General features: G+C 36.5%; 3 protein-coding genes and 1 pseudogene across 14 annotated transcripts; 1 reads left to right on the forward strand and 3 right to left on the reverse strand.

The window, feature by feature from the left end:
• Nucleotides 1-32: 32 nt before the first annotated feature.
• Nucleotides 33-1,797, reverse strand: LOC122063556 (ubiquitin-conjugating enzyme E2 20-like). Its single transcript, XM_042627258.1, has 6 exons — nt 1,467-1,797; nt 1,004-1,031; nt 681-908; nt 534-597; nt 360-419; nt 33-248 (listed from the first exon to the last, which is right to left on the reverse strand). Exons 1-6 carry the CDS (start codon nt 1,598-1,600, stop codon nt 205-207), a joined length of 558 nt encoding a protein of 185 aa, XP_042483192.1. The 5' UTR covers nt 1,601-1,797; the 3' UTR covers nt 33-204.
• A 3,046-nt stretch (nt 1,798-4,843) lies between these two features.
• LOC122063558 lies at nt 4,844-6,330 on the reverse strand (annotated as a pseudogene).
• Nucleotides 6,327-13,532, reverse strand: LOC122063561 (probable LRR receptor-like serine/threonine-protein kinase At3g47570). The gene is made up of 5 exons (XM_042627265.1): nt 10,856-13,532; nt 10,053-10,332; nt 7,031-7,926; nt 6,612-6,676; nt 6,327-6,524 (listed from the first exon to the last, which is right to left on the reverse strand). Exons 1-5 carry the CDS (start codon nt 13,530-13,532, stop codon nt 6,327-6,329), a joined length of 4,116 nt encoding a protein of 1,371 aa, XP_042483199.1.
• A 2,155-nt stretch (nt 13,533-15,687) lies between these two features.
• On the forward strand, nt 15,688-17,992 carry LOC122063557. 12 transcript variants are annotated; one of them, XR_006135390.1, is made up of 6 exons: nt 15,688-16,218; nt 16,323-16,420; nt 16,585-16,757; nt 17,341-17,439; nt 17,632-17,685; nt 17,779-17,992. XR_006135390.1 is itself a non-coding variant. In XM_042627259.1 (3 exons), exons 1-3 carry the CDS (start codon nt 16,048-16,050, stop codon nt 17,436-17,438), a joined length of 324 nt encoding a protein of 107 aa, XP_042483193.1. In that variant the 5' UTR covers nt 15,688-16,047; the 3' UTR covers nt 17,439-17,992. The 12 variants fall into 12 exon arrangements, 2 of the variants coding, with proteins under 2 accessions (XP_042483193.1, XP_042483194.1); XR_006135391.1 differs by having other exon boundaries at nt 17,346-17,439; XR_006135389.1 differs by having other exon boundaries at nt 17,367-17,439.
• Nucleotides 17,993-23,779: the final 5,787 nt, after the last annotated feature.

The following is a 23,779-nucleotide window of genomic DNA, read 5'->3' on the forward strand; positions in this document are numbered from 1 at the left end:
GAAATGTTATATTGAATCATGGCGTGAAAAAGTTCTGAAATTTGTAGGTTTCTGGAATTCCAACTCACAAAGGTTCTGTTACATATCTAAGCTCCAGCTGAAGATTTTATTGAGTAACAAACAAAAGAATGAAATACAGCAAAAGTCTAATAATAAAAACAGAGACTCCTTTTTATAATCTCCCTTTCAAGAATGAATCACAGTTTAACTAGAAGCTTTGTAAGACTTCTCCACCATTTTCCTGTATTCTGCAAAACGACCCAAAGATTAAGAGAGATGATCAGAAAATTTTCATCACAAAGAAGTATTAGAATCAAAACTGTTATCAAATAATGTAAATGACCATTGTTTATAAAAACCTTCTTGATTGCTCCATAGTGCTGCAGCTTGAGCATTGAGAGGTGAGCTTATGTTCGGTTCTGTATCCACAACACGAGCCCAAAATAAATTAACATTCATAATTACCTTCAATTGTATTCTAATTATAAAACTTAAAATACCAAACTAAAAAGCAGGAAGGGAAAGAAGGTTACCTCCAAGCAAACTCTGGATAGAGATTAAAATGGTTCTCACTTCATAAGCTGATGACCATTTATCCTGTAATTTAGACAGATTTTGTTTTGGTTCAGATTAGATTTGAAACTGAGACAGAGTAATCAAGAAAAGAGTGGTATATCTACCTGAAGGATGTCCAAGCAAATGTTACCAAAGACATCTACATTAGGGTGGAAGCAGCTTGTTTCAAATTTGACCTTGGGAGGTTTGAATGGGTAATCAGTTGGAAAAGATAGTGAGAGCTTGTAATCTGTTCCTTCAAAAACAGTATCTTTGCTTCCACAGATTGTACCCTTCCAGCAGAATATGTTGTCTTCCTCAGGAAAAGCAGATATGCCAGCATCCCCACTCATCTGCACATAATAAATCAAAGATAAAATTGTTAACAGATCTGAAGGTAAACTACTGAAAATTTTTAAAATGTAAAAACAATTGAATCGTTTCTTACCATTAGGGCCATCAATTCTGACTGTAGCCTGTTCAAATGAATCAGAAACAGGAAAAGATACAAATGATCAGATAGAAAAGATGGAATTGAAAATAAAAATTTAAAATTAAGTATCCAAAACGGAAGAACACTCAGTTCAACTGAGATCCCCGAACCCAAAACTCAAAGGCAATGACAAACTACAAAATTCCCACAGACAAGAGCTCAAATAAATCCAAACTGAAACTGAGAAATCTAAAGAAAAGCCTAAAAATATAGAGAAATTCAAAAGCTAGGGTTTATTTTGTGGCGGAAGGTCCAGGGGAAGAACGTCAAAGAAAAACCCAACTTCAAGATCCGCAGGCAGAGAGAAAAAGAAGAAGAACCAGAAGGATCAAGAGAAACCCAGAAAAAAAAATTGGGACAGATGAAGAAAATCAAAAGGACCAATAACAAGAAATCAGAGAAATTAAACAATACAAACCTTTTCAGAACAGATTGGGTGTCGACGCTCCTAGCGACAGGGGCAGGCTGCTTTGAGGTCGCCACGGTAGGTGTGGGCACTGGTGTGTTGCCTTGGTAACCCTGAGTCTCAGAGTAACTATTAACGGTAGCCATTCTTGGGAGAGAGAGAGAGAGAGAAGTAGAAGAAACCGAGATGGAAATTCTTCTTCTTCCTTGAGGAGGAGAGCAAAGATCGAAGAGAGCGTGAGAAGAACAAAGAAGCACAAATGGTACTCCTCGTTCTTCCTGGACTTTGGAGAGCGGCAGAGAGGAGAGTCGAGAGAGAGAGAGAGATGAGACCTTCAGAGAGACGACAGGATGGCTTTTAAACAGTTCTCACATATCAAAGCGGTGAGTGGAGCCCATAGAAAATTTGAAATTCTTTTTTGAACGTTTAACCTGGACGGCGCAGATCGCTTTTCATCACAACGGCTAGTTCACAAACAGTTTAAAATCACATAATCTATACCTGGCCGATCTGACCCAATCCTAGGTAACCCTTTGCTGATACTGAGGTATCACAAGCGTCAGATGAATCACAAGAGCCAAAGATGACAGGATTTTCCACTTTTCCATCCCACGGTTGCACCAGAAAGAAAAGGAAGGAAGTGAAATTAAATTTTTAGAAAAATGAATTTTGTGGGGAGAGTTGTTTCTGTAACCTGATACATGGGGACATTGATGCTTCTTCATGCACTCTCATTGGCCCCATGCATATATAATAACTGCATTCCTTTAAGAGGAAACACTTTCCCTTAATTTTTCAAGGGAGAGGGGAGGGGGGCTTTTCTATGCCGCCGAAGAATCTATCATGCCATAGTAATGATGATGCAAGGATCAATATTATACACATGTGATCCATTGACTAGGGTAGGAGGCATGAAAAAAAAAAAATGCAAGACTGTATGGTATATATTAACTGTGGAAACTTTTCCCTTTTTCAATCTCCGTTGATTTGGGATGCCACCCCAGTTGCCTTAGGGCTGCCATCCCAATGGCATACGAGCCTTGATAGGAATATTCAGGAAAAAAAAAAAAAATTCCCTTTTCCAAACCCTTTGCTTGCAACCAAATGAAACTCTCATGAATGACACAGCTAAAAGCCTAAATGGAGCGGTTCAGTTTGTTTCAATTTGTGTTGAAACCACATATCTAAGTATCGGCATTGGTATCAGTCAATAGAGAAAAGATTACAATAATTTTAAAAACAAAGATAAGGGATTGAAACCAATACCTCGGGCGATCGATTCGAACCGTCTCTCAAAACCCAATATCTTTCTCAATTTCCACTTGTTTCAACGTGAAATGAATCAGTGGAAGAGAAGAGGCTTGGATTTATAACTCAATAAATGAAGCGAATTACCAGTATCCATAAATTTTCCTTTCAATAGTAATGTAGAAAATAAAAACTTGAGCCAACAAAATCAGAAAAAAGAGACAATGAACCCTATATTTCAGAATCTAAACTCCAAGTTGAAAACGAAAATGTTAAGGGTTTAGAAGTTCAAACTCCAAAACCATTCAATACCCACGGAGGGGCAAGTAGGCAACACAGTATAGAGACGGAGATACTTAGGAGATGAATGGCGGGAAGCCGAGGACCTAAATTTGAAGATGAAAAGGGTCGTTACTATGCTGTGTGCCCTGCACCAGTATGCGGCCAATAGGAGCACATAGGGGCATAGAATTGATCACATGATTTTTTTTTTTATTTCATAGTTGTGAGGCTGTCATTTTTCCCTTCTTGTGTCAAGGCACAGGTGCCACGCAACCTTCTTCTTCCAAAAAACTAAATAAATAAATAAGAAGAAAAAAAAGTTTTGGTATAGACTATATACTATAGACTATAGACTTTAGACTATAGATAGGTACCTCAAGACCAACACCTCTCAAGAGTCAAGAATACAAGTGCTTTGACTTGCCAGATCCTTATTTTCTCATATTACCTTTTAGTCATGTGGCAAGTTTCAGACAAAAATATTTATACCATGGGGCCGGCACAACCACAAGATCAAGATCTGTAAGTTCTTCCATCAATTTAAGGCTTCAGGTCATATGGTAAATTTTAAGAACTAATGTTATTTATGTAAATATTTTTGCAAATGTTTTATTATCCAATAATTGACTCAGAATCTCTACGCATGAATTTATGACGGATTGAGGTGAGACAATAATATATGCGCATATGTCCTAAAGTATATTATGTGATATTGTATAGTAAAATGATCAATTTGTAATTATCTACTTCTTTGAGAGATATTAATGTTAATTATTTAAGATGTATATTTGAGTCAAATATTTAACAAAATTAAAGATAATACAAAATATTCTATCTAGGTAGTAATCCCCATGCTTGGTCTTCAATTGAGTGCTTCAACCCTTCATGGGTTTGGTCTATCGAGCTAAACTTGGATCTTCCATTGAAATACTTACTCTATGACTCCATCCATTTGCTTGGGCATGCCTCTTGCAATTCTTCAATGCCTTGGAGAGGTTACGAATCGACTCATAATTTTTTTCTTTACACACAAACACAAGTTAGTAATCACCAAAGATATTCTATCGAATGTAACATCTCAACAAATACATAATCTTTAACCATTCACATTCAAATATTCAATCAACATGCCATAGACATTTCCGCAAGAGTTACAAGGACCAGCTTTTATCATCAAATGCTCTAAAGGCTACCAAGATGCTAGAACACCATTTCTAAGAGATTCCTAACAAAATATTTGAATCTTGGAAGGAACATGGAGCTCCATTTAAGAGATAAGACCTTGCCTTCACCTGAAGTAGTCCTTTACAGTGACCAAGAGGCATGAGAAAGGAATTTAGTTTCAGAGGATTGGAATTGGAAAGTGTTTTCTTCTTCAGATCCTTTGAATCTAGAGAGAGTGCTCCTTTATGAGGATCCTCCAACCAAATTTTAGGGCTGAGCCTGCATTTGGAATTTTTGCAATCTTAGGCCTAACCACCCTCCATAAAAAAGAAACAGTTTGGAATATAGTTACTTGTCCAAGAACTGATATAGCCTTGACCTGGAGTGGGCTTAGGTAAGGTTTGAAAATGGGTCTTATACTCTTGCAGTTGCCACATTTAACTATCATAGACGTAGTTGCTTTCTATTGATAGATTCATGGTCCAATAAAGCTGCCCTTGATTATTTGTTCTCACAATATCGTTCATATTCAAAAGTTTTACTGGCGATTCCATGGAGCATTGGAGTGCAATTTCAATTATTGACCTAATGCAATCTTGCAATTTATTTGTCTTATGACTAGGGCCTTCAGTTTTGTCGATGGCTTCGTCTTCAATTTCTTCACCATGTTCTTCATCGAGTAGGAGCATTGGATCTCAAATTTGCATCATTTGTACAGGAAAATCTGTCTTCGCAAAGTTACGGAGATTGAAATCATCTATAAAAATCTGATCTGTTGGCCTTTTTCCTGTGTACATCTCCAACAAAAGGATCCCAAAGCTAAACACATCCCCTTGTGTAGTTGCCTTTCCACCCATGCCATATTCTGAAATTTGGAAACCTCTCATTGTTACCATGAAAATAAGAGGATTGCATATTCTTCATACAATAAAACTATAGGTCTGAAATATGCAAACTATGAGTACAATGTTCAAAAGTAGCCAACTACATGGTCATTTCTTCCATTTGGGAAGATTCTTCTGATTACGTTAGTCGGAAACCAACCAAAATTCGGTCCAATTAGATGCTAGGATTCGATGCGATCATTGAATAATCAACTCCTAATTGAAACGAATCCGAATAAAACCATGGTCAACTCTAATTGAGATACAAAAAATTGTTGATATACGCATCAACTATCTAGAACAAGATATGAATATCCAAACATAATTGGATTGAAATATTAACCCTGATTAACTGGATCTTTACGTCTAGATCCTTTTTTTCTAAATCATCACTTGGGTCTTGTCTTATACCCTACAACGGAATCAGATTCAGACTAGACAACAACAACAACAACAACAACTTAGTAGGGCATCTAGATCAACAAAATAGATAATAATATATTGTATAGTTTATTTGTCACCTAGAGCAGCATAGCCGATAGATCCTTTTATCCCAATGGTACTGGTTTGAGTCTGGGATGAATTGTCGTCAGGTTCTAAAAGTAGCCTTGCCAAACCAAAATCGCTTACATGTGCAATCATATCACTATCAAGAAGAACATTGCTAGGCTTCAAGTCACAATGAACAATTGGTACATAGTAGTGGTAATGAAGGTAATGCAATGCAGAAGCCACATCAATTGCGATGTTTAATCTTCTGCATCAATTGCGATGTTTAATCTTTGAAGAAAGCTTAAATTCCTTGAATGATTATGTTCCTGTGTAGGCAAATGCAACCAATCATCTAGACTCCCATTTGGCATGAACTCATAAACAAGGGCTTTGAAATCTTTGCCTTTCGAATCAAGACTTGAACAAGAAGTTAAAATCTTGACAAGATTTCGATGTTGAATGTTTCTTAATGCTTCACATTCAGCCATAAAGCTCCTGTAAGCTCTTGGATTTTGAAGGTTGAGTACCTTGACTCCTACAATTGTTTCATCTCCGTTGATGATCCCTTTATATACAGAGCCAAAACTACCGGAACCTATGAAATTTGTTGAAGAAAATCCTCCAGTAGCTTGGAAGAGCTCTTTGTAAGAAATCTTTAAGAGTTGATCACCAATTAATGGTATCGGTGGAGGTTTACATTTTGATCTTCTTATCCAATAAGGAGTAAGAAAGGAAGATATCAAAAGAAGACCAAGAACTACACGAATTATTTCCAATGCTACTCTAAAGCATGGGGATTTCCTCATTTTGTAGATCCATGGTTTGTGCATGCAGGAAATTGTAACTTTGCAATCCCCCCACAAAGCTTGCCATTTCCATTCAATAAAATTGCACTTGCATTTTCGAAGATTCCCCTTTTTGGTACCTCACCCTTAAGATTATTGAAGGACAAATTCAAATTCCAATGCTGAAAGTTTCTCAAGATCTTTTGGGATTTGACCTGATAAATTGTTGAGTGAGAGATCTAAAACTTGCAAGCCCTTCAGAAGAGCCAAAGATTGAGGAATGGTTCCTTCAAAGAAATTACCTTCCATATGAAGATGTTCCAAACTATCTCATTCACCAATGGAGGAGGGGATCTCTCTGGACAATCTGTTGTTTGAGATATTTAATATAAAAAGACTTTTCCAATTACCGATTTCTACTGGTAGGGAACCGGCTAGGGAATTATTAGCTAAGTCAATAGCTACTGACAACGAGGAAATATGAAAGAATTGTTTAGGTATTGGGCCCTAGAGGTTATTCCAATGAAGAGTAAGGTACTGTAATTGTTGACAATTTTCAATGTTGGATGGAAGCAACCATCCAAGTTGTTGTCCTCTAAATGAAGCTCATACAAAAGAGAGAGATTGCCTATAGAGGATGGTATCTGTCCTGAAAAACTATTCCCACCCATGGTCAAACTTTGAAGTTTTGAAAGTTTTCCCATTGCAAACGGAATATTACCTTCAAGAAAGTTAATCTCCAATCCCAATAAGGTTAAGTTGACAAGATTCTCAATCCCAGTAGGGATGACTCCTGATATTTGATTTTCTCCTAATCGGAGTTGTAAAAGCTGTCTTGAGAGATTGGGTTTAACGTTGGGAAGGAGACCCTGAAAACCATTATCATTCAGGGACAAAATCTGTAGAATTGTACAATTGACCAAGGAATTTACAAAATCCAAATCATGACCTTTCCCCGTTCCACATGGATTTCCACCAAGATTGAAGAGTTGAAGATTTTTAAGATTTCCCCATTTGTTAGGGACTGGTCCAACAAAGCCGTTACCAGCAAAATTAACTTTTACAAGTGTTGAAATATTGGAGATGGAATTTGGAATGGTCCCTGAGAAAAAGTTTTTACTAATTGCTATGCTTAGGAGATTTGGAAGAGTGAGGCCTATGTCATGTGGAAGGCTCCCATGAAGTTGGTTGAATCCAAGAGAAATAATTTCAAGAGATGATAGATTGTATAGTGAGAGCGGGAACATACCAGATAGGTTGTTTTCATGAAGTGATAGAAAGTTTAAATTTGTTAGGTGACCAAGGAATCCTGGAATGTTTCCATGCAGTCTATTTACAGCAAAAGAAATATGTTGGATGGAGGAAATGTTCCCAAAAGAAGCTGGTAACTCTCCTGTTAAACCATTATTATGAATAGAAATTACCTCTAGCTTTGACAAAGCCATAAGCTCAACCAGTATGTTCCCAACAAGATTGTTATAGGAAAAGTAAATTTCCCTTAGACGAGTACAGTTGGCCAAGCTGATAGGAAGTTCTCCTTCGAAAGTATTGTTCTCAGCATCAATGTACTGTAGTCGAATCAAATTACCGATTTCTCGTGGGATTTTTCCATTAAAGCTATTGTTTCCAATGTTGAGGGAATGCAGAAATGTGATTTCCTATGGAAGGAGATATGTTCCCTCCCAAGCCTTTATTTTCTAAAGCAAAGCTGATAACCCGTTGTTAATGACGATGGCCACATTTGACTCCTACCCAGTTGCAAAAATGGATGGAATTGTTCCAAGAATTTAATGCTCCATACAGATCATCAATTCATTTCTTTAACTCGAGCAAACCAAGATGATCTGTGTCGTTCCTTACGATCCTTGTACTGGTGATTGATTTTAGCATCAATGATGAGCTCCCAAAGAGGAGAATGAAAACTAGAAGCTGAAGTGCCATAAGTAAAGTTTTTGGGATGCTAATGCATAGAAATATGCAATTTTGAGTTATGGTATCACTTACTCTGTTAATGTCATTGATCACAAGAATTTAAAGGGTAGCGTTGAACAGTACTATAATACTAATGCTAGCTCCACCAACCTTAGAATCATGTAATACTAATGCTAGCTCCACCAAATCCCAGACTTTGGAATTCAAATAATACTAATGCTAGCTCCACCAAATGCCTGGCCTTGGAAGTCAAGTATTTCATCTTATTATTAACCTTGACCATTAGTTGTGATAAGCCATGACATGGTCTTCATTTGTGATTTTAGTTATATGTCACTTTATTGAAAATTATGGGAGACTTCAAACTTCTCTTTGGTAGGTCAATCACAACAGGGGATGTCAAAAAACCCTGGTCAACCCAAACCAGCCCTAGCCCGCTCTGAGCCCAAACAGGACTTGGGTTAAGATTTCATCCCATAGGGTGGGTTAGGGTTGAGATTTCTGGCCCGAGGTGGGGTTGGGTTGGGCCTGGGTTGAGGTCTCAACCCAACCCAACCATGTTTATTAAGTATATAATCATATAAATATGCTAATAATTATTAATGGATACTCATAGAAAAAAGTTTTTTGTTTTTCACAATCCAAGCCAGGGTTCATCATGTGATGGTTAAAAAGTAAAAACCTAGAGAGTGCCACAAATATTAGTCAATTGCATGGCCAGAATCACATTAGTAACTCTTAGATCAAACACCAAGAAATACGAAAAGAAATAGAATCTTCTATTTTTTTTTTAATAAAGAAAATAATTACAAGAATTACAAAAAAAAAGGGAACAAAGCCAATACCTTGATCGATTCGATCTGAATCCCTCAAACCTCAATATCTTTCTTAAATTTCATCTGTTCCAACACAATGTAAAAAAATCAGTGGCGATAAAAGGGTTGGAAGCGAGAACCTAAATTTAAAGACGAGAAGGGCTGCTATGGTGCTATCAGGCTGCATGCCTTGCACTAGTGTGGGGCCAATGGAGGCATGCATGTAAATAGATCAGGAGAATTTTTCATTTCATGGAGTGAGACTAGTGAGACTGTCATTTCTCCCTTCATGTGTCAGGATAGTGGTGCTACACAGACTGGCAGAACATCATTTCTAAGAGATTCCTAACAAAATATCTGAATCTTAAGGAGACAGAGAGTTCCATTTAAGAGATAAGACCTCACCTTGACATGAAGTAGATCCTTTACAATGTCCGAGAGGCATGAGAAGGGAATTTAGTTTCAGAGGATTGAAATTGAAAAATACTTTTCCTTCAGACCCTTTGAGCCTAGAGAGGGCGCTCCTATGTGAGGAGCCTCCAACCTAATTTTAGGGTCACGCCTTCATATGGCATTTTCGAATTCTTACACCTAATCACTCTCCATAAAAAAGAAACAGTTTGGAATATAGTTACTTGTCCAGGAAATGATATAGCCTTGACCAAGAGTGGGCTCAGGTAAGATTGAAATTGGGACTTAAACTCAAGCAGTAGCCACCTTAAAATATCATATGTGAATAACTCTACATAGTTACATGATCTACAACTTTCTTTTTCCCAATTTTTTTAGTGAGAATTAATTGGCAGTGAAATACAATAACTAAAAAGATGAAGATTCAATCTCACCTTCTAATCAGATGTAGTTGCTTTGTATTGTTAGATTCTTTGTCCAAGAAAGCAGCCCTTGATTAATTGTAGTTTCCTCACAACATCGTTCATATTCAAGCGTTCTATTGGTGATTCCATGGAGCATTGGAGTGCAATTTCAATTATTGACCTTATGCAATCTTGCAATTTATCTACCCTATGACTAGGACCTTCAGTTTTGTTGATAGCTTCCACTCCAATTTCTTCACCATGTTCTTCATTAGGTAGGAGTGTTGGATCTGAAATTTGCATCACTTGTATAGGGAAAGCTGCCCTTGCAAAGTTATGAAGATTGAAGTCATCTGTAAAAATCTTGTTTGTTGGCCTTTTTCCTGTGTACATCTCCAACAAAAGGATCCCAAAGCTAAACACATCCCCTTGTATAGTTGCTTTTCCACATACGCCATATTCTGAAATTTGAAAACCTCTCATTGTAACATGGCAATAAGAGATTTGCATATTTTTCATACAATAAAAGAAACCACAAATCTGAAATATGCAAACTATGAATACAATATTAAAAAGTAGCTGGTTACTTGGTAATTTTTCAATTTGGGAACCATAGTTCTTTGATTATGTTAATTGAAAACCAACCTCCTTTTGGTCCGTTTAGATACTGGGATTCAATGTGATCACTAAATAAACAATTCCTAATTGCAATGAATATAGATAAAACCATGAACAACTCTAATTAAGATAGAAAAGTGTGTTGAAAATCCAATAAAAATTGGATTGAAAAATTAACCCTAATTAACAAGATCTTTAGGTCTGCATCCTTTTTCTGAATCATCACTTGGGCCTTGTCTAATACCCTACAATGGATTTAGACTCAAACAAGACAACAACAAAAACTTAGTAGGGCATCTAAATCTACAAAATAAGAAAAATAATACATTGATAATTCAAAATAAAATTGTATAGTTTATTTGCTACCTGGAGCTGCATAGCCGATAGATCCTTTTATCCCAATGGTACTCGTTTGAGCATGGGATGAATTGTTGTCAGGTTCTAAAAGTAGCCTTGCCAAACCAAAATCGCTGACATGCGCAGTCATATCATTGTCAAGTAGAACATTGCTAGGCTTCAAGTCACAATGAACAATTGGTATATAGCAATGGTAGTGAAGGTAATCCAATGCAGAAGCCACATCAATCGCGATGTTTAATCTTTGAAGAAAGCTTAAATTCCTTGAATGATTCTGTGCCTCCGTCGACGAATGCAACCAATCATCTAGACTCCCATTTGGCATGAACTCATAAACCAGGGCTTTGAAATCTTTGCCTTTTGAATCAAGACTTGAACAAGAAGTTAAAATCTTGACAAGATTTCGATGTCGAATGTTTCTTAATGCTTCGCATTCAACCATAAAGCTCTTGTATGCTCTTGGATTTTGAAGGTCAAGTACCTTGACTGCTACAATTGTTTCATCTCCATTGATGATCCCTTTATATACGGAGCCAAAACTGCTAGAACCTATGAAATTTTTCGAAGAAAATCCTCCAGTTACTTGGAATAGCTCTTTGTAAGAAATCTTTAAGAACTGGTCACCAATTAATGGTGTGGGTGGAGGTTTACTTTTTGATCTTCTTATCCAATAAATAGTAAGAAAGGAAGATATCAAAAGAAAACCAAGAACCACACCGATTATTGCCAAAATTACTCTCAAAGAATGGGAACTTTCTCTTTTTGTAGATCCACGGTTTGCGCATGCAGGCAATTGTAACTCTGCAATTCCCCCACAAAGCCTGGCATTTCCATTTACTAAAATTAAACTTGCATTTCCAAAGATTCCCTTTGTTGGTACCTCACCCTCAAGATTATTGAAGGACAAATTCAAAGTTTGCAATCCTGAAAGTTTCTCAAGATCTTTTGGGATTTGGCCTGATAAATTGTTGAGTGAGAGATCTAAAACTCGCAGGCCCTTCAGAAGAGTCAAAGATTGAGGAATGGTTCCTTCAAAGAAATTACCTTCCATATGAAGGTGTTCCAAACTATTACAGTCTCCAATGGAGTAGGGGATCTCTCCGAACAATTTGTTGTTGGAGATATTTAATATAGAAAGACTTTTCCAGTTACCGATTTCTATTGGTAGGGAACTGACCAGAGAATTATTAGCTAAGTCAACAGTTACTGACAAGGAGGAAATATAAAAGAATTGTTTAGGTAATGGGCCTTGGAGGTTATTCCGATAAAGTGTTAGGTATTGTAATTGATGACAATTTTCAATGCTGGATGGAATGCTTCCATTCAAGTTGTTCTCTTCTAAATGGAGTGCAAACAAAAGATTGAGATTGCCTACAGAAGATGGTATCTGTCCTGAAAGTCTGTTTCCACCCAAGAACAATTGTTGAAGTTTCAGAAGCTTCCCTATGATAGACGGAATATTACCTTCGAGAAAGTTGCCCTCCAATCCCAATAAGGTTAAGTTGACAAGATTCTCAATCTCAGTAGGGATAACTCCTGATATTCGATTTTCTCCTAATCGAAGTTGTAAGAGCTGTGTTGAAAGATTGGCTTTAAAGTTAGGAACAGGACCCTGAAAACCATTACCATCCAAGGACAGAACCTGTAGATTTGTACAATTGACCAAGGAATTTATAAAATCCAAATGATAACCTTTCCCTGTTCCACATAGATTTCTGCCCAGATTGAGGACTTGGAGATTTTGAAGATTTCCCCAATTGTTAGGGACTGGTCCAACAAAGCCGTTACCAGCAAGATTAAATTTTACAAGTGTTGAAATATTGGAGATGGAATTTGGAATGGTCCCTGAGAAAAAGTTTTTACTAATTGCTATGCTTAGGAGATTTGGAAGAGTGAGGCATATGTCATGTGGAAGGCTCCCATGAAGTTGGTTGAATCCAAGAGAAATAATTTCAAGAGATGATAGATTGCATAGTGAGAGAGGGAACATACCAGATAGGTTGTTTTCATGAAGTGACAGAAAGTTTAAATTTGTTAGGTGACCAAGGGATTCTGGAATGCTTCCATGCAGTCTATTTACACCGAAAGAAATATGTTGGATGGAGGAAATGTTCCCAAAAGAAGCTGGTAACTCTCCTGTTAAACCATTATTATGAATAGAAATTACCTCTAGCTTTGACAAAGCCATAAGCTCAACCAGTATGTTCCCAACAAGATTGTTATAGGAAAAGTAAATTTCCCTTAGACGAGTGCAGTTGGCCAAGCTGATAGGAAGTTCTCCTTCGAAAGTATTGTTCTCAGCATCAATGTACTGTAGTCGAATCAGACTACCGATTTCTCGTGGGATTTTTCCCTTAAAGCTATTGTTTCCAATGTTGACGGAATGCAGAAATGTGAGATTTCCTATGGATGGAGATATGTTCCCTCCCAAGCCTTTGCTTTCTAAATCCAAGCTGATAACCCGTTGTTGATGACGATGGCTACATTTGACTCCTACCCAATTGCAAAAATGGATGGAATCGTTCCAAGAATTTAATGTTCCATACGGATCATCAATTTGTTTCTTTAACTCGAGCAAAGCAAGACGATCTGTCTCGTTCCCTACGATCCTTGTACCGGTGACTGATTTTAGCATCAATGATGAGCTCCCAAAGAGGAGAATGAAAACTAGAAGCTGAAGTGCCATCAGAATAAAGTTTTTGGGATGCTAATACAGAGAAATATGCAATTTTGAGTTATGGTATCATTTACTCTGTTAATGTCATTGATCACAAGAATTTAAAGGGTAGCGTTGAACAGTACTATATTACTAATGCTAGCTCCACCAACCTTAGAATCAAGTAATACTAATGCTAGCTCCATCAAATCCCAGACTTTGGAATTCAAGAAATACTAATGCTAGCTCCACCAAATTCCTGGCCTTGGAAGTCAAGTATTTCATCTTATTATTAACCTTGACCATTAGTTGTGATGAACCATGACATGGTCTTCATTTGTGATTATAGTTACATGTGACTTTATTGAAAATTATGGGAGACTTCAAACTCCTCTTTGGTAGGTCAATCACAACTAAGGGTGTCAAAAAAGCCTGGTCAACCCAAACCAGCCCTAGCCCGCTCTAAGCTTGAACAGGGCTTGGGTTAAGATTTCAGCCCATAGGGTGGGTTAGGCTTGAGATTTCTGGCCTGAGACTGGGTTAGGTTGGGCCTGGGTTGAGGTCTCAACCCAACCCAACCCAACCCAATCCAACCCAACCATGTTTATTAAGTATATAATCATATAAATATGCTAATAATTATTAACGGATACTTATAGAAAAAGGTCTTTTGTTTTTCACAATCTGCACATATATGAAAACTTTGGACTTTGGCATTTGCAATGCATCAAGATCAAGCAACAAAGTAACCGATAGTGTTGGGTTGGACTGGATTGGGTTAAACCCAGCCCAATCAGGGTTCATCAGGGCTGGGATGGGTTGGGCTAAACCCGATAGGGTTGGTGCTGGGCTAAGATATCCCAGCCCAACATATGGCTGGGCTGGGTTGGGTTTTTGCTGGGTTTTCCCAACCTGGCCCATTGACACCCCTAATCACAACACATAAATGACCAGTTTCCAAGAGGTATGGACAATATGTTTTACATTGATAGTCATTGGAGAGGAGCCAAATCCATTCATATGTGGATGAAAATTGCCACAAAGTTACATAAACACACACTTTTTTTTTTTTTTTTTTTTTCAACGAATAGCATTGAACAATTATACTAATGCTCCACCAAATTCCAGACCTTAGAAGTCAAGTATTTAATCTTATTCTAATTAAACCCTGACCATTAGTTGTGATGAGCCATGACAAGGTTTTCATTTGCCATTATAGTTATGCTTGATTTTATTGGAAATTATAGGTGACTTGAAACTCCCCTTTGGTGGGTCAATGAATTCATCATAGACCAAGCCCTTCCCTTCTAAATTCATGCTGATAACCCATCGTTGATGATGGTGGCCACATTTGACCCCTACTCAATTGCAGAAATGGATGGAATGATTCCAGGAACTTAGTGCTTCAGAAGGATCATTAATTTGTATTTTTAACTCAAGCAAAGCATGACGATCTGTCTCATTCACTACAATCATTATACCGGCTATGGATTCTAACATCACTTAACTCACAAAAAAAGAAGAAGCTGAAGTGCCATCAAAATCAAATTTTGGGATGCAAACACAGAAAATATGCAATTTTGAGTTAGGGTATCGCTTAATCTCTTAATATCTTTGATTACAAGAATTTAAAGGATAGCACTGAAAATAACCTTATGGGAGACTTGAAACTCCTCTTTGGTGGAGCATTAGTATTATAGGTATGGACCACAAAGCTGAGACTGAATTGCAGGTCTTGGTGACAATAGGCCTTATTACTTTATATTGACAATGTCATTACATATATCTATCTATGTACTCTATAAAATGACGTACTTGTGTTTTTTGGCAAACTTAACCATCTGACCTAAATGTCCCCATTTACTATTTAAATTACGACTAATGCCTTCATTTAACATCTCTCCATATTTAATTTATTTAAAAAAAAATTTAAATAAAAAAACGGAAGGACAGAAGCCAAAGCTTTCCAAATGACCAAAAAGGAACAGAAAAAAAAAATGGAGTAGAAAGGAGGAAATAATTAAGTAGTAAAACTCACTAATTACGTCATTATTTCTTTATACTATAAAAATAAAAAAATAAGTGGAGTACGAAGGGGAAGTAATTAAGTATTAAAACTCACTAATTACCCCATTATTTCTCTCTATTAATCTCCATTCAAATACCGAACGTCTCCCTTCCAACAGAGAAGGAAAAAAACAAAAAAAAAATGTAAGGACAGAAGCCGAGTGGCTCTCTTGTGCGTGGTGTTCCCAATCGTCGTCTGCAACACAAAAGCGATTTTAATCCAAATCTCTCCTCTTCTCTTCATAAATCTGAAAATATGTTCAAGTGGGTGGAGGAGAAGAGCTCGATTGTGGAGAGGCGGCGGAGGTTCGGTCAATGGAATCCATAAGAAGCGGCCCTAAGTGAGGAGTCGTTGTATAAGTGCTTCCCTACCATTCTTGGTGAAGCATTCCTTGACGGCCGACGGAGATGTGAGTGGAAGAATGGGGCGATATCCAAAGTGAAGATAGAGGATTGGACCATATTGATTGGAAAGACGATGAAGGGATTGGTGGAGAGGTTCTTTGAGGTAATGGAAATGGCCGACGATCGAAAGGAAAATGGGCTTGGTGGTAAGTTCTTATGCTTTTTCAGTTTATTTAACAAGAAATTGACAAATATGAAGAGGAAGAAGGAGAAGAGGATTACAGAGAACCAGAATTGTTCGATGGTCAGTCAATTGAATCACTGGATGTGCTTTGTTTGATTGTTTCTGTTCTTTTGACTGTATATATATGGGATTAATTTCATAATTGGGATGTTGATTTGCTACAGCTGAACTCATGTGCCAAGTCGAAGTGCCATCCCTCTCATAGTCCATGCGTCTCTTTCTCTTCCTCTCTTCCTCTTCAAGTGTTTCTTGATTCTTTGCTGTGAGTACTCTTTTAACTTTTATGTTAAAGACTTAAACTGTGAAATTTTGGAATTACTTATTTAATTTTATGGAAGAAAAATTTGGAATTTTTTATTAAATATATTTATAATAATGGATTGGGTTGTGACTGAATGTATATATTTGATATCTTGACCATCACAGGCTTAACTTTGAATTACTTCTTTGACAATCGGATCAACATAGCTCAAATTATTTTGGGGGGTTGGTTGCTTCCTCATTGCGGTTTTCTTAGGCACTAGAGTTCACTTCTCCAATTCGGCTGATAACAAAGCAAAATTTCATAAATTTTCAGATGGTTACAAGGATGGAACAGGGTATGCTTCTTTTCTATAGAGATATTTTTATAGATAGTTAGAAATTGAATGAAAAAAAAAAAAAAAGCTTACTTTCATCATTAACATCACCATTTTAATTCATCTAAACCATGAAAGAGTTCAAAGAACTTGCACTGAACAACGATTAGTAAGGTTTGGGTTCTTTGATGTTTTTCTATTTGAACTCATCATCAGATAGAAGTTGATACACATTTTCTAAAAAATGAACGGAACAGGGGACATGGAGAATGGAAATGTTGATGTCAATAAGCCGCACTTTGTTAAACGACTTCCTCCTCTCCAACTCTTAAAACAATCGATTGCCTCCTCTCCTCCGATTCTTGAAAATTCAAATCTCTACCAATCCTCTCTCTTCCTTGCATAATACCCCACCTCATTTTCTATGCAACCCTCGCCCATCCAACTTATCTGAACCATTTTTCTAAATCCGCTTCCTTATAGTGTATGTTATTTCAATCAAACAAATAAAAATTATGTTAAATTGTTGAGCAGATCATGTAGTGGTAGAGAATTTTACTTGATGGTTCCTCTCACTTTTGCCTTTTTATGTATGTTTACAAAGTTTAGTGCTTATGTTGGATTACTCAGCATTAGATGGTGATCAGGTTGATAACCTCATTTTGTCCAACAAAAGAGGACAAACAAGATACAACTACTTAAGGTGGGAGGAACTTGTTGACTTATCATTGTTATTTAAATTATCTTTATTAGTATTATTTAGGATTAAATTATCTTTATTAGTTAAGGTTAAATTTTTGATATGCTTGTGGGCTTACCAATTTCACCCATTATTTCATTTATCCTTGTGGTCAAACTAAATAGGATTTTACTCCTTTCACCTTTGTACTTATAGTGCCATGCTTATATCTACAATGGGGATAAAGAAAACTTAAGGAGATGTGAACAAGTGAGGACTTCTGCTTCGTTTACTTTCTCTTCTCATTATTACATTTCATTGTCTATGAATTGGTGAGGATTAAGTTCTCTTTCTATATTGTAGGCTTTCCAAACTCAGGTTGCACCAAGGTGGAATCTAATCTGTGACACTTGTTCTCCTGATTTTTCAAGCATTACAAAAAATAGAGGTTATAGTTTCAATGTTCAAACGTAATTTTTCAATAAATCGAAGTTTGGAATCACTTAGTGGTGGTTGAGGATGCTTTTTGTATCTTTTTATTGGGTAGCGTAATAAATTCACGTGCTTCCATTTTCCCTTAATAGGTGCATCATAGTGGGAAAAAAACATAGGCTTTATTAGCTATGGAATATTATATTTCAATTTGGTTTTCTTTATCTTTCTTTAATAATGGTTTTTATTATTTAAATATTGGTCTTTAACTCAATTGGTAGAGTACTTGTGGTATAGAAAATGGTTCTATACCTCAAGAAGATGGTGGTTCAAATCCACCAAGTCTTTTATCTATATTTTGATTTAAATCTCAATAGTAATGGCATGAGAATAACTGGGTTTTTAGATAGGAAAAACATTGCAGTTTTTTAAATGAATTCTGGAGGAGGGCTTTGGTCATGAATTTTTACAATTTTGAGTGATAAAGTTTATTTGAAATAATATTAACTTTGAGTCGAGTCACTTAACTAGCTCTCTCTCTCTCTCTCTCACACACACACACACACACACACACACACACATATGCACACACACAACAAAGCCACACGTGCATTTGCACATGCATATTTACTAGTGTGTATATATATATATATATATATGGGCCAGAGAATGGTATCAACTGGCATAGGTACACACCAACGGGCATGATCAATGAGAGGACGTGTGGAAGCATCTTTAGTACATGTTAACACAGTCTTTTCGCATCCAATGTGTCTTGACACAGGTACATGCTTAGAGGGTAGAGTTCTCTCTCTCTCTCTCTCTCTCTCTATATATATATATATATATATAAATAAATACATATATGATCATTAACATCAATAACTTCAGTGGACGAAAAACTCTAAATTGCCATATCGGACCTGACTGTAAAATCATGATGCTCTATTGTTGTATTCATTGTTATAAGATCATGCAATTTATATCAAAAGGTAACCCTACTCATGAAGGCTATACAAGGAGAGTCTCAACTATAATCAATTACAATCGATCTCTGAATGGAATGGAAAGAGTATCAATTACAATCATTCTCTAGATGGAAGGTCTTCAGTCAAGGTAGGTTTCCATTTAGAGTCAAGCCTGAATCAGGGAAGGTTCCATTTAGAGTGTAGCCTGATTAGGGAAGGAGATTCCATATCACATGCCAAGTGTGCATGCGCTATTACTGACCTTATCAAAGATTTTGACAATGACTTTGTCCAAGTCAACTAGTCCGCTCAGTACCCAAAATGATAAAGGAGGGAGGTAGAAACCTAACATTTGTTGTCATTTCTCTTTTTTTTTTTTTTTTTTTTTTTTAAGTAAAATATTTTGGATCTCTTTAGTGAAAAAAACAGATTATTTTCTCTCTCTCTCTCTTTGGATTGATTGGGTCGGCATCAGGTCAGGTTGCTTCATTGCGACCTAGTGGTTTCAGGTTCAAATAAAAAATAGTCTTTCCATGAAAACAAAGGTAAAACTGCATACATTATAACTCTCTCTAGATCCCACAATGGCAGGAGTCTCATCCACAAGGTTACCTTATATTGTGATGGCAAAGAGGATTGGATTTTTCTGGGAGGTCACAATAGATGACCTTGATCATAGGACATTAGGTATTGCGATACACTTGAATACCCTCTTCACTTCTCTCTTTAAAATCATATCTTCTATGTACATCTTCATAGCCTCTATGATAGGGGTGAAAGAGGGTTGGATCAGACAATATAAGAATGGTTCAAACTGTACCCTGTGGTGGATTCCATCTATAGATCAGACTGTACAAGAATGTATGAAAACCTGATCCACATTCCATTTTTCTTCCATGCTCATGTAAATGTAATGATGGTCATTAATGAAGAAAGTCTTCCTTTGCCATACCTTAGTAGATTTCTCACTGCATCATCTTCTTCCTGAAATTGTTTAATTTCATAATCTCGCATGAAGATAAGAAGAGAAGGCAAACCAAGATTATACCAGTCGCACACAACATTAAAACTAAAGCCTACCTTTTTTTATATTTTTTCAAGAAGATAAAATATCCTCTATTCATGATATAGCATTAGAGGGAAGCAATCCATTATCAATATTCAGGATTGGTCATGTAATATCCTTGTCTTCCAAGTGAGCAAAGGCATCAAGAATGGCTGTGTGCTCTATCTTCTAATATTATTTTAAAGGGAAAATGCTTTTTGGGCCACCTAAGGAATATACTTTGCCTTCACACATGCATTACTTTATTGAAATTACATTGCATGCTTTTTTTTTTTCACTAAAAGGTTATTAGTATTGAAAAAGAAAAAAAGAAGAATATACAGACATAACCTGAAAAAACAAGATACTCAAACACCGAGGCTCGGTCTCTCCACCTTCGGCATTGTCATCAGCAAGAGGAACTATCTTGCAAAAGGAAAAATTCCAAAAAAAGTTACATAATTTTAAACCTTGCTCGGCCAAGGAAATCACTTTGTAGGTCACCCAAAATTGAGGACGGAAAGGAAATTTTTATTGTAGACCTTGCAGATTTCGCTGCCAATTTAGCCAACTAATCCGCAACAGAATTTCCTTCCTTGAAGCAACGAGAAACTTTCCATTCAATCAGCATCAGGTAGTGGACAAAGAATGTCTGTTGTTGGCGAACAAACCATGGGACCAATTTCCTTCGAAGCAGCACAGTGATCGCCACCGAGTCACACTCCAACTGTAATTTTTGGATGTCCATACCTCTTGCAAAGATCAACCCAGCTGTTACAGCCAACCACTCCGCTTCAAAATTTGTTTCGGTGCCCAAGAAGTTGCTAAAAATTACACTGCTTGCTTAGAGAACCCACACTCTACTTGAAATATGTGGCTCTAGTATAACACTATCATTTTTCAACATGAGTGGTCATCCTCAACAACAATGGTAGTAAAAGTTTTCATATGGCCATGGAGTATTTTAATCTCCATCCACCTTGTATGTCATCAATCACACCATTCATGTTTTCAACAAAAGCATTCCATAGCTGAACACATCACTTTGCCTATATACCTATACCATACTTTGGAGTGTATAATTAAAACAAAAGCCTTTTTATTACTTTCTTGATGAAAATTCTTCTAATTTTGCATGTTAATTATCATTTACTAGAAAGAATAGTGAAAACTTCATCTTTTTACTTTTTCGAAAATTTTCTTAAAGATTGAGGCAATGATGGCTCGGAATAATTTATGTTTTAAATGTAATACTACCACCACCACCACACATTGCCATTTACCAGTTGTGATTGATAAGGCCTGATTGAATTGGATGTGTTAAATGGGTAGATATATTAATGTAGTCAATTTGGATGTATGTTGATTTGATATTTGTGTGCATTTTCTCTTAATTCAATGGTTGATGGCGTGTTTATCTTTTGAGTTAAATCTTAGATTAAGGCATTGTTTGATAACGTTTCTGCTGTTTTTGTGTTTATAAACAACAGAAACGGCTTTTCACATTTTTGAAAACAAAAACGGATTTTTTGGTGTTTGATAAACTTGTTTCTCGAAACGTGTTTTGCAGACATAATGCCACTAAAAACCCCAATAGTATCATCGGATACCCAAAAGGGAGAGAGTGTTCGGTTGTCTCTTTTTAGGTTTATATAGTTGAGAGATTTATCAGGCACAACAACATTTTTTTTTTTCTCTCTCAAATTCGTTTTTAGAAACGACAAAACAAGTCCGACTTATTTCGTCAAAGTCGTTTCTAGAATTGTAAATAGGTATAAATTTTTATTTATGTTTCTAGAAACGGGTAAAATAGAACAACCTTATCAAACGCTTTTTAGGCTATTTCTCCATTTCTGGGTCAAATGGTGCCTAAGTCAATAGGGCGCCGTGCAACCCATGCAACTTGTTATACCACCACCACACATTTCCATTTACCAGTTGTGATTGATAAGGTCTGATTGAATTGGATGTGTCGAATGGGTAGAAATATCAACTTAGTCAATTTGGATGTATATATTGATTTGATATGTGTATGCATTTTCTATTAATTCAATGGTTGATGGTGCGGTTGATGGAAATCACTATCTTTTGAGTTAAATCTTGGACAAAGTCAATAGGGCACCATGCAACCAATGCAACTTGTTATGGATGCCCGTAAAACTTTGTTTGGTTGCGAAATTTGAAGGAAAGTGAAGTGTAATTTTCTAACTTTAAAAAGAAAATTTGTAATCATTTACCAATGTGATTGTATAAATTACTTAAATTTCTTACAATTTTTTTGTAATGATACATTTTACATGTAATTTTTATTCTACATTTTATAAAAAAAGGTTTTGGATGAAAGTAAAATGAAATTTAATAAACAAATGTGGCATGCTTTGGAGATAGTGATATCCACACATGGGGTAATGATTATAAAAATTTATTTTTGATGTTTGAAAATTTCACTTTCTTTCCCTTTAATTCTCCTTACAACCAAATAGAGCCTAATTAAATGCTTTTGGCATGAAACAAGTAGAAGGAAACTCATTGGCATGTACATTTTATTCCTAGCCAATTACGAATATGAGGAGGATTATTCACATTTACACCAATTGGATCAGTTGTGAGTAGGGGTGTCAATGGTTCGATTTGGCCTGGTTTTGATTCGGGTTGAATCAGTTTCAATGCGCAGAAATGGTGAAATTGAAACCAATCCAATGAGGAGGATTATTCACATTTTGCAGTTCACACCAACTGGATCAGTTGTGAGTGATAAGAAGGTGTCGTTGAATTGGATGTGTTGAACGAGAGGATATATCAAAGTCTACCTCACCTCATGGTCTAGCCAATTTGGATGTATATATGGATTTGATATTTGTATGCACTTCCTTTGAAATCAATGGTTGATGGCACGTTTGGGGGAAATTGCCTCTCTTTTGAGTTAAAAGTTTAGACTAAATCAGTAAGCTGCCGTGCAATCCATGCAATAGAAACCCTTAAATTTTTATTTTTTATTTATTTATTTATTTATTTTTTTTTTAGCTTTTGTCTTTTTCTCTTGAGCAATTTGGAAATAGGGATAGGATAGTAATTTCACTTTTGACTTGGTTCATATGGCTTAGCATGCCACTTTCTCATCTTTCACTTATGGGCAGAGTGAACTAAGATTTTTATCCTTGGAAATCACTGTTGGATATTTTGTGTTTCTAAATTTCAAAATCTCTTTGTTTCCTCCTTTCTATCTTGTTGGTGCACTTGTAAAAGTTGTTTAATTAGCTATGTGGTAAGATACTCTCAAGTGCACTAATGCGCCCAATGTGTATCTGACGGCTAAGGGTGTGTGATCAGGTGCTATCAATTGTCTGATGCACGGTAGGAGCATTAGCATATTTGAGAGGATTTGGGTCTAAAGTAAGGGAACTTCTTTTAGTCTCACATTGCTTATTTTAAACAAGAGTGGGTCCCAAGTGAATTCCCACACACACGAGCGGAGCTGATCCCAAGTGCTACCAATCATCAGATGCGTGTTGGAGAGGATCCATGTCCGTATTCATCTATATCTCTATCATTTACATCAAATGAATTGTGGATTTAGATCCTCTCCAGTGCCACTGTAGGCTCAACATGCATCCATAGGCTGGGAGGACCTAAGGATGTTCATCCCTATGTTAAATTGTGTGCCCAGATCCTCCTAGAATTTGGATACACGTTCGAAGTTGAGGAAATTAAAATATGAGATTTCCTATGAAAGGAGATATGTTCCCTCCAAGTCATTCCATTCAAATCCAATCTTATGACCTATTGTTGATGAAGTCAAATTTTGGGATACAGATACAGAAACTAATGGAATTATTGGAGACTTGAAACTCCTCTTTGGTAGTTCAATGAATTCATCTTAGACCATCTCAACGTAAAGAACCAGTTTCCAAGAGCTATG

Source organism: Macadamia integrifolia, unplaced genomic scaffold, assembly GCF_013358625.1.
Source record: "Macadamia integrifolia cultivar HAES 741 unplaced genomic scaffold, SCU_Mint_v3 scaffold1351, whole genome shotgun sequence".
Lineage (NCBI taxonomy): Eukaryota > Viridiplantae > Streptophyta > Magnoliopsida > Proteales > Proteaceae > Macadamia > Macadamia integrifolia.